The sequence below is a fragment of the Melospiza melodia genome, chromosome 3, assembly GCF_035770615.1.
Source record: "Melospiza melodia melodia isolate bMelMel2 chromosome 3, bMelMel2.pri, whole genome shotgun sequence".
Classification (NCBI taxonomy): Eukaryota; Metazoa; Chordata; class Aves; order Passeriformes; family Passerellidae; genus Melospiza; species Melospiza melodia.
In genome coordinates, this window is record NC_086196.1 from 60,518,392 (window position 1) to 60,531,703 (window position 13,312).

The window sequence follows — 13,312 nt, forward strand, 5'->3', positions numbered from 1 at the left end:
AAGCAGTAACCCACTGTTGAGAGCTCACTGACCAGGGGCTTAAGTGCCTAACTTAGTCTAGGCTTACCATAGTGCAATATGTGCCAGTAAGGAAATAGTAGGATGAGAATAAAGCAGTGACTGAGAAACAGGACAGAACAGGGAGAAAAAAGCCACCAAATAAACAAAACGGGAAATTAAAAGGTCAAATTATTTTATTTAAAGCTTTACAGAAGCACTTTCATCTCTGGGGGTTGATGGTAAATTGTCTTCTGCAAACACTGATTCTCAAAGGCACAAAATGGCTACCAAGCTCTGATGCACTGGAGAGGTAGGCAGATCATCTCACAGTCCAAGCACCCATATCTCAATGTGGATGCTCCCTGCTTGCAGAGATACCTACATACCATCTGCTTTTGTGGATATAGCATTCCTTTGGTCCTGGAAGTCGGGGTGGAGGAGGAAGCATCTTTAGCTCAGCTCTGGGAATATACAGAATTGCAACACCTACAGATTACCCTTAGCATCAAGAGCTTGGTCTCTTCAGTTTGTGACTGTGTCACAGGAGCCAGGATGTGTATGCCACCTGGGCTGGGCAGAAAGCACCTGTTTGTAATCACAAAGGTCCTCTTCAAAAGGGAGAATGTATTGCCTTCCTGGATCAGGCTGCATGGTCCTGACTGTGTTTTGGCTAAGATGGCACCACCTTGAGCTCTGCTTGACCTGATTTCCAAGTGCAAGCGTGCTGTGATTTCTGGTTTGTCTCCTGTCCTCCTCAATTTGCAGAGAAAAATCTTCCCTACAACAAGGCTTGGAGACAATAAACAAGAACAGTAATTTGAAATGCTGATCCTCACCCTTGGGGGAGGCACAATGGTGAGAGGAGGAAGAGCTCCTTGCAGGAGTCATTTGTTCAGCGGGGAGAATTCTTGAGTGCAATCACATTGTCCAGCAGGCGTAAATAAGAGCAATCAGCAATGCCATGGCCACAGCAAGGGCAGCATTCTTGCGATTTTCCTTACGAAGCACACTCAGTTCTTTCTCTGGGAAGCAAACAAAAGACTTGTCTGTGAAGGTTCTTCACGTTGCAGCTGCATCTCCTTTCAAAACTCTCTTAAGAAGCACAAAGCTACCTTGGCCACAGGCAAAAAATTTGGGAGCAGTATGCAAAGCTGCCAAGAGGGTATTGTGCTGAATGGGAGGTAACTACCCAAACTAGTAGGAGCCCTTTCATTTGCTCTCATCCTGACACTTGTGGTAGCTGTGCTTGGGAATACTTCAGTGCCAGACCAGTTCCTGTTGGGAAATGACACTGCTGTAGGCCTCTACTAAGGACAGACTGTCATTAGAATAACTGGGTGTTCCCTAGGAGAATGAAGGAGCCAGGAGGGCAGAGAGCTATTTCTACTATCTTCTAGATGTAACAGCCTGGTAGCTCTTTCTAGTGCTAAAATTTAAATACAACTGTAGCCACCTTTGAATGCTGCAGAATCTGTGTCTCCTTACACCTCAGAATGATCAGTGTGGAGAAGGCCTGAACCTGGGCACTTATTCTCTTTGGGTCTGAAGCTTTTAGCTTTTTAGAGACAGGTAAACCAGGGAGAAGGAAAGCAACCTTAGAACAACAGATGCAGAGAGAGGAAGACAGTGGCTATTTCAATCATGGAGTCTTACCAATCTCCATTTCTGTTTGGTTCCCTTTACCAAAGATGAGAATCCCACTCTTACTAGTTCTCTTCCAGAAAACTTAGCTGGCTGGTACAGGCAAGCAGTGAGGCCTCCAGCCTTACAGACTGCAAGGCCAAACAGCACTAAGTGTGTGTCAGGCAAGGCTGGGGTGTGCACTGTCCAGAGACAGACTGCTTCTGTTGCTGAGTTCATCTGCACAGACTGCACACCTTACTGTCTCTACAGTTTGCACAAGCAGCCTCCAGCAGTTCCCAAGTGGTGCTGGTAATCCAAAGAGACTTTTAGCTGTTCTTTCTGCCCCATTCTTCACCTAATACAAGCACTCTCATGCAGCCACAGAGCAACCTGCTTGAATGTGCAAGGCCACAAAGGAGGTGACAGGGTCACATAACCTCACGCACAGCAATGCCAGCTTAAACGGATGCTGACAATGCCACTTTCAGCAGCTGCTGTTCATGGCCTCAAGTGCATCAGCTGGAATAAGGAAAGATTTAGTCAGAGGCCATTGCAGTGATGTCACCATTAGGTGAGGCTGTTGCTGCTGTCACACTGCTCTGCTGATGCCACCAGGGATGGCTGACTGCTGGCTGGTGAAAGGGTGGCAGCAAATTTCAATCTTCTGCTGTCTCTAATGGTAGGCCCTTAGGGAACAGCTTTCAGTCTGTTTAAAATAACTGTTACTCTTCTGGAAACAGTCCTCTAGCATGAGTTATAATTACAAATTTGCCGGCCATACCCCAGCTTTCAACCCTCTAGACCCAAAAGAACACTTGTGCCTCTTTCCCTTGTGTGAGCTCTGCTGCTTGCACAGCTGCAGAGTACTGCCAAGCAGGTAACACACTGATCAGTTCCTGAAGATGTACAAAGCAGCACCTCTAGTGGAATGGAAGTCCTGTCAAGTATGGTATCTCAGAGAGGCTTTCATTCTAAGTGTCTACAGCAGGACTTGCACCAAGGAAGGACCCTGGCTCTCTAGCAGTGCAGGCAGCATGTCAGTGTGAATCGCTATGCTCTTGTGCTGAGTGGCCTCATAAATTGATGCAGTAAGAACCTTCCCCAAGGAAGGTATATTTTGCTACACTCCTGATAGCACTTACCTTCTTGCCTAGCAAGCCTCTACTAGGAAAAAAAAAAAAAGGTTGGGGAGAGGGATGTTAAAAGCTACTCAAGCCAATCTGTTAGCTATGATTATCTAAAGACTGGTAATCTGGGGTGTGTGGAGGGGGACATTTTCTCCCCTTCATTAGCTGATGCTTATTTTTTTTCCCTATGGAAGTACAGCTCAAGTAGGAAGATGCAGACTCCTATTATAATATGCTGACAACATTTCCATTAGTTTAGCTCCCTTTGGTTGAAGCTAAATTCAAAGCCAGAAGTCAGAGGTGGCAGGAGCTTGAAGACAAAGCTAAGCTGCAGCACTGATCCCATCCTGCCCAGAGGGACCATTTTTAATGAAGCTCTTACCATAGTTGTCAGCTTTGGTCATTAGTAAGTTTCGCTCTCTCTCCAGTGACTTTCTGTAATGAGAAGAGGAGTTCATTACCTGCGAGGCAGAACACAGCCTATTTCTTTGCTTACATGATGGAAGAGAGACTGTCCCCACTGCGGGGGATATCTGCTCAGAGGATGAGCCCCTCACCCCTCCCTGCTGGAAGGGTGACAGTTTAGAAGTACCCAGTTGTGCAACAGAAGAGATGCAGCATTTTAGATTATTTTTTCCTTCCCCCAAATTGCTTCCTGTCTCTCCTTTCAGGAGAGCATTGTAGCAAGAGTTCTTGGGTCATTTCCCTGCTCCAGTTCCCCCTAGGTGAGGCAGGAAGTTCTGAAACAGCTATGGGATGGGGGAGGGTGCTTATATGCTCTCTGGAAGATCCTTCCCCCCATCACATTGGGCTTAGTGCTTGAATAGCAATTCTCCTCACCATTTGAAGCTGGGATCCCTTTGTCAGAGGTATCCAATTTGCAGAAATTGGTGAACTCAAGGAAACAAGCTGAATCCAAGCCCAGTACTAATAGAGTTAAACAACCTGTCATTAGACTGAAGACTCATAATAACAAAAAAGACTTAAGTTAGGCCAACCCAGCCCTTGTCTTAAATTGCACAAGATTAATTAATATGCAGATTAAAATATAAACCCAAAGTGAAATTCCTGAGAGCAGCAGTGTTTCCATTACGGCAGTGAGGACACGGTCAGTCCTCTCAGACTCTGCGCATAAATAAACATGCACTAACAAATTATCTCCTGGTTCAGAGAAGGCAGAAAGTGTAACAGAGTTTGTTGTTCCCCTTGGGGCACAGTAAGAACAACCTGTAGGAGGAAAGAGATCCAAATCTATGTGTACAGCTAGTTAAGCGTAAGGGAGGCCAAGAAAGCAAGCTACATCAGGAGCAGCAGGAGAGGAAAGGGCTCTAGAAGAAAACTGGGTGGAGGGCAGCCAGTAGGAAGTGGGAAGACAGATTTACCAACATGACTGAGCTGCTACTTAGAAATTTGCCTTGTGAAGAGAGTCAAGGGAAGAAGCTTTGAGAAAGAGACATGGAGAAACCATAACAACTGAACTTCAAAGTGGAAAAGCAGAGCTCCTCTTTGTGTGCTATACACTGAATCAATAATTTTGATCACGGTACCTTCCCTCCAGGGTTTTTCAAAGGGTCTGGAATAGGACAATGGAAGTTCTATTTCCATACAAGCTGTAAAACTCATAGAAGGCCCCAAGAATCTTAATTTGTAATTCTTTGCTCTAGGCCCTGTATTTCAGTCAGAAACTATCATATATCACATCCTGTCAAGTTCCCACAGCTGTAGGTTTGGTTGTTGGCCACCTAAGCCCCAGATAAAGAATACAGACAGTAACAAGGAGAATTTAGGCCAGGAAAGGATTGTTGAGACGAGGAGCTACAGACAAGAGGGACAGGAAGAGACAGGACCCTGTCTAAATATTGATGGGGATATAGAACTCCAGTAAAGGAAGAGGGGGAAGTGCAAAGGAGAGTTTTAAGTTTAACAAAGAAGTTAAAGTAAGCCTGATAAATATCAGGGGATGGAGACATCACTATTTTTATGATCATTTCTAACGGGGTTCTACAGGACAGTAGTGTAGAACAAACACGAGGATCATCAGGACCACTCCCTGGGCTGATGACTGAGCTTCCCAGCCTTTTTGCTAGGAGCAGACCAGTAGGATGCTAGTGACTGAAAAAAATTTCCTCAAGCAGAGAGATTTGAGAATCAGCTGAGACATCTAATTCTCTTGCTTCACACTCAAGAGAAACAGCAGGTTCTGCCTATGTCTACTACAAAATCCAGGTCAAAATCCTTGCCTGACTCCCAGTTCTAGAAGCCAACAACTGCTGCCTCTCTGGCAGCCACAGATTTCAGGGGAATTGTCCCTCTTAGCATTCCCAAGAAAAGCCAGTGTGTTAATTCATCCCTACATCCACACACATTAGCAACACAGGCACAGATATTTTCCCTCAGCTGCTTTTGCAGCTGGATCCCAGCCTGGTTTGGCCCTCAGCAGTAGTTGCTGCACATCTCCCTGATTGAACCCAGGTGGCTTCAGCAAGGCTTGAGCAGCAGTGTGCAGAAAACCTTTGCCAGATTCACAGAGCAGGTTCCTAACAGGCCAGGAGCCAGGCCTGCAAATGAACTGGCAAGTTTCAGGCACTACTTGTCTGCTTGTGGCACAGGCTGGAGTCAGGCTGTTAGTAAGATACAGCTCTCTCTATATATCACTGCACTTCTCACAGAGGCAAATTCCCCAAGAAAGCTCCAAGCTGTGGGAAGAGAGTTGTGTCATGGGAATGTCACACATTCCCACCCCTTCAAGAGCCCTTGCTTGGTGCTACAGCAGGATGACAGCTGAGCTGAAGTGCACACACTCAGCTGTGTAAGGAGCTGGTCAGCAATACCTTCCTTCGGGGCTGAGCTTCTCCCTGCGCAGCTTCAGGTCCACCTCTTCCATGCTCTGTCTGCAGCGTGCCAGCTTCTCCTCCAGTCCATCAATCTGAAAAACACCACTCCAGTCACCATCATTTCTTCTCCCAGCTTACAAGGACTCATCCCCATGCAGATGGTGGCAGTTCAGCTACTATTCCTCCCCAGATCAAGGGAAGAATCCCAGATCTGTGTAGATATCACAGCACAGAGAACTCATCATCTCCCAGCTCAGCCTGTATTCTAGCCTAGACAACTGTAACATCTTCACCCCAGACAAAGCCAAGCCAGCCCTGACACTGCCTATTGTGTGGCTGGACAGCACCCTTTTGCTAGATCTGATCCTGTTCCAGCCTGCTCTAGTTTCTTTGCATGTGGGTCTACAAGGAAAGGTGTGATCTTAGGTATCTGTGCAATTAGAGGATAAAAGGAGAGACACTGGCCTAAACCAAAGCCTGAGGGACAGGGTCTTATGTTAGCACTGTGAATGGATGCAGAAATCTACAAAGCACCCCCAGCTGTCTGGTTGGTTGAAGAGGGAACAAAGGGATACTTCCAGTCTCTTTTACCCAGCAAAATCTACAACAGCAACAGGAGTCTGCACAGTATGGTCAAGAGAGCATTTACCTCTTCAACCTGTACCACGTGTTGGCAGCAATAAGTTTCTGTGCAGAAAAACACTGGTTATCTCCTTGTGTCTCTTCATCAAGTATCCCAACAGCCACCCCTGTGTCTTCCTGTGGAGGGCAGTAACCACAGCTAGGCACAGGAGGGTTCATTACCTTGTATGCAAACAGACTGCCCAGGAGGGGATCCTACCATAGGCAACAGTTCTGGGAATCACTCCTCTCTTCTGCCTGGCAACCACAGCATAGACATCTCAAGGAAAACTTTGTCTTTCAAGCTTGCTTCTGGCAGGGAAACAGTGGGCTAATCAGACAACATGAACACAACAACCTAGCCTGAAAGAGGTTCTCCAGGGAAGGCCAAGGCTGGCAGCACGGCCTCCCTGTGGTGGGAGCTTTCACACACCAGACACTAAGAGGCAGCACAGTGCCAGGTAAAGGTGGAATGAGCTGCCTGGACACCAGTCTCAGAAGCAGCCCAGAGCACACACATACTCATAAACAGTAATAAGGGAAACAAAATCAAAGGTAGTGATCCCTAATTATTGCTGCTTTGGGATCAGCTCTGTTCTGATCAGCTCCTGTTAATGAGCTCATTAACAATCTCACACCTTCTGCTCAGGAAAAGCAGGCAAGCATTATAACTAAGCAGGACTGGAGAGAAGAGGCTTGACATAAAGCAGACCATGAAAAGAAGTTTAACCAGTCAGTTAAATAGTCTGGAAGAGGCACAGCAGAGCTGAGGAGAGGGACATATAAGAAGGCTCAAATAAATCTTTGATTTATCAGATAGCAATCTCAAAGTCCTGGGCTATTAGGCAACTCTGCCAGTGCTCAAGATGCCAAACTCCCCAGAGGCACATGCCCAGCTTCCTGAGCTCAAGGGGAGCACCAAGGCATGTCACTGACCCCAAAGCTCAGGGAAGAGCACTTCTGTTGTTGGCAATGCTTGGTTTTGCCTGGATGAGGATAATTGTCCTCCTCCATTTCCAGCTGTGCCACTTAAGGATGTTAACTGCAGCTGCTCATCGCCATGTCATGCACTACAACTCAGCATGATGCATTGCCCCAGTCTGCTTCAGGGCCAAGAAAGGGCTTCACCCAGGCCAGCTCTGACCACACTTATCAGCAAGTTACTTTAAGTACCAGTGTGGTACAGCACAGGTGGGGTGTTGGTCCAGTGAAATTTAAGGATTACCATCTCCCTCACCAGTTCCTACCATTTGCAAATGGCAGTTTCTGCTCCCTTAGCTGTTGGAAACCCTTACATGCACACACAGGAAAAGATTCTTCAGCATGTGTTACCTGGCTCCTCCTTAGCCTGTTAAATTATTACAGTGCACCGTGGCTTCTCTGGAAATATATTTTAAAAAAATGCTAAATAATACATTAAAGAATTAATGAGAGCTTTACTCAGTCAGCTGCCAACCCCACCACTAAATTATCCATGCTACTGCACTCCAATCCTCTCCTCCATGCCTGCTCCTCCTAGCTGGCAGTTGCTCTCACTAGTACATTCTCTGCCCATACTTCCCTCATTTCATGAGACTTAACAAGAGTATATTCTGCCCAACTTTGTCAGTGCGTTCACTTTCTGCTGACTAAAAATCTCCAGATTCCACATAATACTTTAAAGTTTCAACTGGTTTTACTGCTCTTAAATCAAATCCCAAGTTTGGGTCCCCTGCTGGAGAGCAATAATTTGCTAATAAACCACATGCCCCAGAACTGCACCATCAGCTGTGCTAAGCTGGGGGCACAAGGGATAAAAAATAACCAGAAAAAAAAGAAAAAGCAAGCAAGGAAGATTGCTGAATGAACAAAATACTCTTCTTTCAGAATCTCACTACTTCTTTTCTTCTGGCTTGCCTGGGTTATTAGGGGTTATAAGGAAGGACAAGAGTGGGGATTCACAGATGTTATCCATTCACTGTGCCTCAGTTTCCCCACTTATAAATTAAGACAATAAATTCTGCCTCCTGAAGGCAGCTCATTTGAATAACAAGCCTCAGACACCAACCCAAACTATGGGCAGAGCATATCTTGATATGTCAATGCCATAGCCTTGCTTGGCATTTAGGAGCTGCTCCTGCAAGCCAGGAGTCTCTCAGCAACTCAGCCATCCAAGTAACTCTTCACTGCAGAACAAAAGAAATACAGAAAAGAAACTAAGCACAAGGAAAAAAATCAGAGTAATATCTGGGAACTACTGCTTACTCTCTGGGCTGCTCAGGAAACTCCTGGGGGGGGGGTATAGTCTGTAAAATTGTAGCACAAGAAAATCTGTAGGGCTTTGCCATAATTCCCTGCTACAGCTAGCCCTCCAGGAGAGCAATCCTAGAAGCAGATGCTCACCTGAGCGTGCTGTGGATGGAAAGCTTTCCCTCCTACTAAATAATATGTGAGGTTAGTTTGGGTACATACCTGGGCACAATGGAAGCCCAGAGGAAAACAAGGAGCCAAGCTCGCTTAGCTGAACTACCCTTGCACTTCACACTTGCATTATTTCTTTAGTGGCAATCTCAGCACAGTGCCTCCTAAGTTGCAAAGATGAACCTTTCCTCCTTTTAGCTCTCCTTTCCTTGAAGGGGATCCTCTGGGACAGAGCTGAAATGCAGCAAGCAGAAAGCTCACATGACAGCTCCTCAGGTTCACACAGATGGTAACAGGGACACAGGACTTCATTCACAGCAACATCTTTAAGTAGTTTCAGTTAAAAAGGGGGAAGGAAACATGTGATTCACATCCAGGCAGCAGATCTGGGCACACAGAGCTGCCCTTCTGAAGCTCCAGAAAGTCAAGTCCCAGCAGCTTTGGATCCACGCAGGGATCTAAGACCAGATGCCTCCTTTGCTCCACAGGTATGACAAGACATTCAGCTACTTTTGCTGAATTCTGGCAACATCTGCTCATGATCTGGAAACCTTTTTAAACTAGAGAGACCTGGAATGGATTTCAATCCAAACTGACTTACATGCTTATTACAAATTCCATTTGTTGGGGCCATCTTGGGCAGAGAGCCCAAAATGGCTCACATAAAGGCAGAGAGAAAGAGAGAAGTGAAAAAGAAGCAGGTTTGCTTATAGAATTGAGCTGGATCCCATTTAATACATTTTGTAGCAAATTAATGAAGGCTTTCTTTCCAGCAGAAAGGCTAAAAGCGCTTTTCAAGAACTGGCATCCACCCTCCGCTTTCATGAATTCCCTAATTAAGATACTGGCAAAGAGCCATATCACACATACGTCGACATCCAACAGCATTAGGTAATGAGGTTTTCATCTTCTGACCCTCATAAAACAGATCAAAGCCAACTGAAGAGGTGGGGGCAAAGAAAAAACCCCTTCCCTGAGCAGTCTTTACATGCCTTGTCACCTGCCAGCACACTTGAGCTGTTCTTTCACAGAAGAATTAATGGTTCCTGCATCCACAAATTTGGCTGGATTATTAAAATCAGTCCAGCAGAGACAAATTTTGTTTAAATTCAAGTGCTAACTTGCTGTTCATGGACACACTTCCATTTTCTCCATGCTCTTGGAATCATTTTGTACGCTGGAAAATCATTTCACAGACATGCTGCCCACAGCATGCTTGGAAATATTTACCAGACAAGCTATTCACAGCAGAGGATGATCCACCAGCAAAGATGGCTCCTACAGAACAACCCTGTGTGCTGCTAAAGGAGGAAAGGCTGGATCCTACCTCCACCTCCTCCTTCAGCTTTGCAGGCACCATCTCGTTAGTCAGCCCATCCTGCCTCAGCGCAGAGCAGCGGCTTTGCAGGACCGCACACAGGCGTGACCACAGAGCAGTGAGCCACATTTTCAAACTTCTGCCTGAACAGCTTCACTGAGCAGGAACTGTGTCGGCTTTCCCCTATTCTTTATGCTCCTCCACAGACACTGATCAGCCATTGCCCTGCCAGAAGCAGCAACACATGTAACAATACTTTACAGAAGCACACACGTGACATTTTGCTGCCCAGGCACTGCCTTTAATTTAATGCACTTTTCTGCTTCTCTGATATCTTTTTTCAGTTGTTGCCTGAGCCACAAGTATATTTACAATATTCTTTGGTGAGAAGTTTCACAGCAGGTTATGGGGAGAACCAACCCCTCCTGTTTGTTCTGAGCTTGTCAGCTGCTGGTTTCATTTGATAGCCCTAACTTTGTATTGACAATGTGTGTTCATTCTTTGTTTAAAGCTACAAATAGCATGCAGAGGATATAGGCCTATATTGGGTCCCTTGCAGTCATATTTTCCAGCTTAAAAGGACCTGAAATGCTTGGCAGTTTCTTGCATAAAGCTCTCCACACCTTTGGTCATCCTTGTCACTCTCTTGAGTTAATTTCATTTTCACTATTTTGGTACAAAATGGACCAGTCTTGCCAGTTTCATTTTCCTGATGAATTTCCTCAAGCAAGTCCTATGCAGCTCAGCATTGTCACTAGGGCTGCCTGTCAAAAGACTAGAGCTATATGAAAGAAGTGGCACGAATTTAAACCAACACAACATTATGGAGACCCATTTATATCCATTTAAACCAGATCATATCAATTACACCTGCAATTTGTAAGTGCAAGGTAATCTGATAAGTGTCCATATAGAAAATTGCATTCATTTAGCATCATGACTTCAGTTAAACAAGCATGACTCTGCCTAGATGAGGCCTTTCAAAGCTAGTCATGCATCACGCCACATTAAGACTCGTTTGAAAAGTTTTCTTTACAATCATAACAGTTCAGAAGGTAATACTGAACAGAGTAATTTTAACTTATGAATCAAGTATCTTGGTTGTCATGCAAACTAAAACACAGCCCTCTCTTCCTCTGGCTTAAAGGCATTTTTTCCTTCCTCCCTAACCTCTCTTCAGTAGTGTTCTCATCACTGCAAGTGGAAAGAATTTTATCTAGTAGTAGTGTCTTTGCACTGTGCTCCTTCCAGACAGGAGATTTTTACCTGTAACACACAAAAAGGAGTAGTTCAACAATCCCTTCAAAACTAGTATGTTCCATCCTGAAAACTTCTAAAAATCACCCCAAAACTTAATCTAAAGCTACTACAAGTCCTCAAACACTTTGCAGGAATTTTCTGTGGCAGCTAAAATCGGTCCCTTTTCATTCTGTGAACAGCAGGTCCCTAGCAGGCTGAGCCATTTTGCCACCACTCTTTTTGTAAGGTAGACCCTACCATCTCAACACTTCTTGTCTACCAATTCTCAAACCACAACTACCAAAAAAAAAAAAAAAAAAATTGTCACTGTTCAATTCTCTCTGGTAGGCTCACCAAAGGAAGCCTGGACAGTCAGCAAAGCCCTCTGGACTCCCTTTGGTGGTTATATTTGGGTTAGAGTGCTCAGAACTGTGTTTCTCTAATGCAAGCCTAACCAATGAAACACACCAGATAATCATAAACCAAACTCCCATTCCACACAGCAGGATGAGAGGGGGTCTCATCAATACATATAAATATCTTAAAGGTGGGTGTGAAGAGGTTGGTGCCAAACTCTTTTCAGTGGCACCCAGTGAAGCAATGATGAGGAGCAATGCCTGCAAACTTAAACACAAGTTCCAGCTCAATGTGAGGAAAAAACCTTTTTACACAGAGACAGACCACTGGAACAGGCTGCTCCAGCAGGCTGTGGGGTTTCCCTCTCTGGAGACATTCAAAATCTACCTAGTCACATTGCTGTGTGATCTGCTCTAGGTGACCCTGCCCTGGCACGGGGGTTGGATGAGAGGATATCCAGAGGTCCTCTCCAGCCCTAAGGAGTCTGTGACACTCACCTTAATGTTACTAGCTGGTGACATATGGCATGCCCTGCCATTTCCCTGGCCTTTCCATTCTGGTTACATTGGTCTGTTGTGCATGTGCTCACCTGAAAACACTTCAGGGCAGAGAGGTGACCAGTGAGACTCACTGAATGAATTGTGCCCCATTGCAGCCATTTGTGAGGAACATTCAGGATTTACTGTCCCCACAGACCTGAACTCAAACAGACTTGAGTCCAGACAGCACTGTTCAGTGCAGGAGCCAGAAAGGCATGTGTTTCAGGGAGATCTTAACTAACACAACTCAGGTTGTTTACAGAAAGACAAAGCTTCCGCAGAGCTTAGCAGGAGCCCTCCTGCCACCCAGGAGATCACAGTTCCACAGAATGGGTAAGATTTGAAGGCACCACAGTCCTCCATCTGCTCCAACCTCCCTGCTCAAGAAGAGCCATCCTCAAGCACATGGCACAGGTGCGATCTCCAGTGAGGGAGACACAGACAAAACACCCAAGCACAATGAAAAGGCAGCCTTAGAAGGAAGACATACTCCTGAAACCCAGCCTTTCCCCTTTCTCCTCGCTGTGATTACAGGCCCCTCACATGGCGGTTTATCACTGGGCTCCCCCCAAGTAGCAGCAGCACACAGCTGACTTCCAGCGCCGCACGTACACAACGGGCTGGTGGTCACGGCCCGCCGCAGCATCCCCACGGGCACACACACACCCACGGCCCCTCACGGCACTGGCTCAAGGGCTCGGCAGGAGCAAGGACACCACACGCCATCGCTCAAGGCGGGAGCAAGGCTGTGGCTCCAAGCCCCTCGCCAGCCCGGCCGCGGCATCCCCCTCACCTCCCGGGCCACGCTGGGCCCCGCTCGCCGCCTGCCCATGGTCCGGCCCCGCCCGCCGCGCATGCGCAGGGCGCCCCGTGCGCCACGGCCCTGGAGCGGGGCCGCGCTGGGCTGGGCTGGGCGGGTGCCATGTTGGGAAGGGCATTGCTGCCTGCCCGCGCCCTCGGAGCCGCTGCCCCGGGACCGGGTCTGGCCCAGCGAGCCCGCTCGGGTGGCTCCGACACAGCCGAGGGCGAGCGGCAGCCAGGGCACTGCCTCCCGCGTTGTGCCGCTGCTGGCCCATACTGCTCTGTCCTCTCTAGTGGTAGCGGGTGAGGGATTGCTGCGGGAGGACCTGCAGGCTGGGAAGCTGAGGTGGGACTTCTTGGTCATGCCTGGTCCTGCCTCTCCGCCCCTCAGGGACCCCTCGGGTGCTGTCTGGGCGGACCTGAAGTGATCACTTGGTTTTCCCGCAGGTGGAG

At 47.0% G+C, this 13,312-nt stretch overlaps 1 protein-coding gene across 1 annotated transcript; it reads right to left on the reverse strand.

Annotated features, from left to right (window-relative positions):
* Nucleotides 1-176: 176 nt before the first annotated feature.
* On the reverse strand, nucleotides 177-12,982 carry CCDC167 (coiled-coil domain containing 167). The gene is given in 5 exon segments (XM_063152000.1): nucleotides 177-1,022; nucleotides 3,133-3,185; nucleotides 5,582-5,676; nucleotides 12,852-12,922; nucleotides 12,925-12,982. Coding segments are annotated over 5 exon segments (381 nt in total). The 3' UTR covers nucleotides 177-918.
* Between the last annotated feature and the right edge of the window lie 330 nt (nucleotides 12,983-13,312).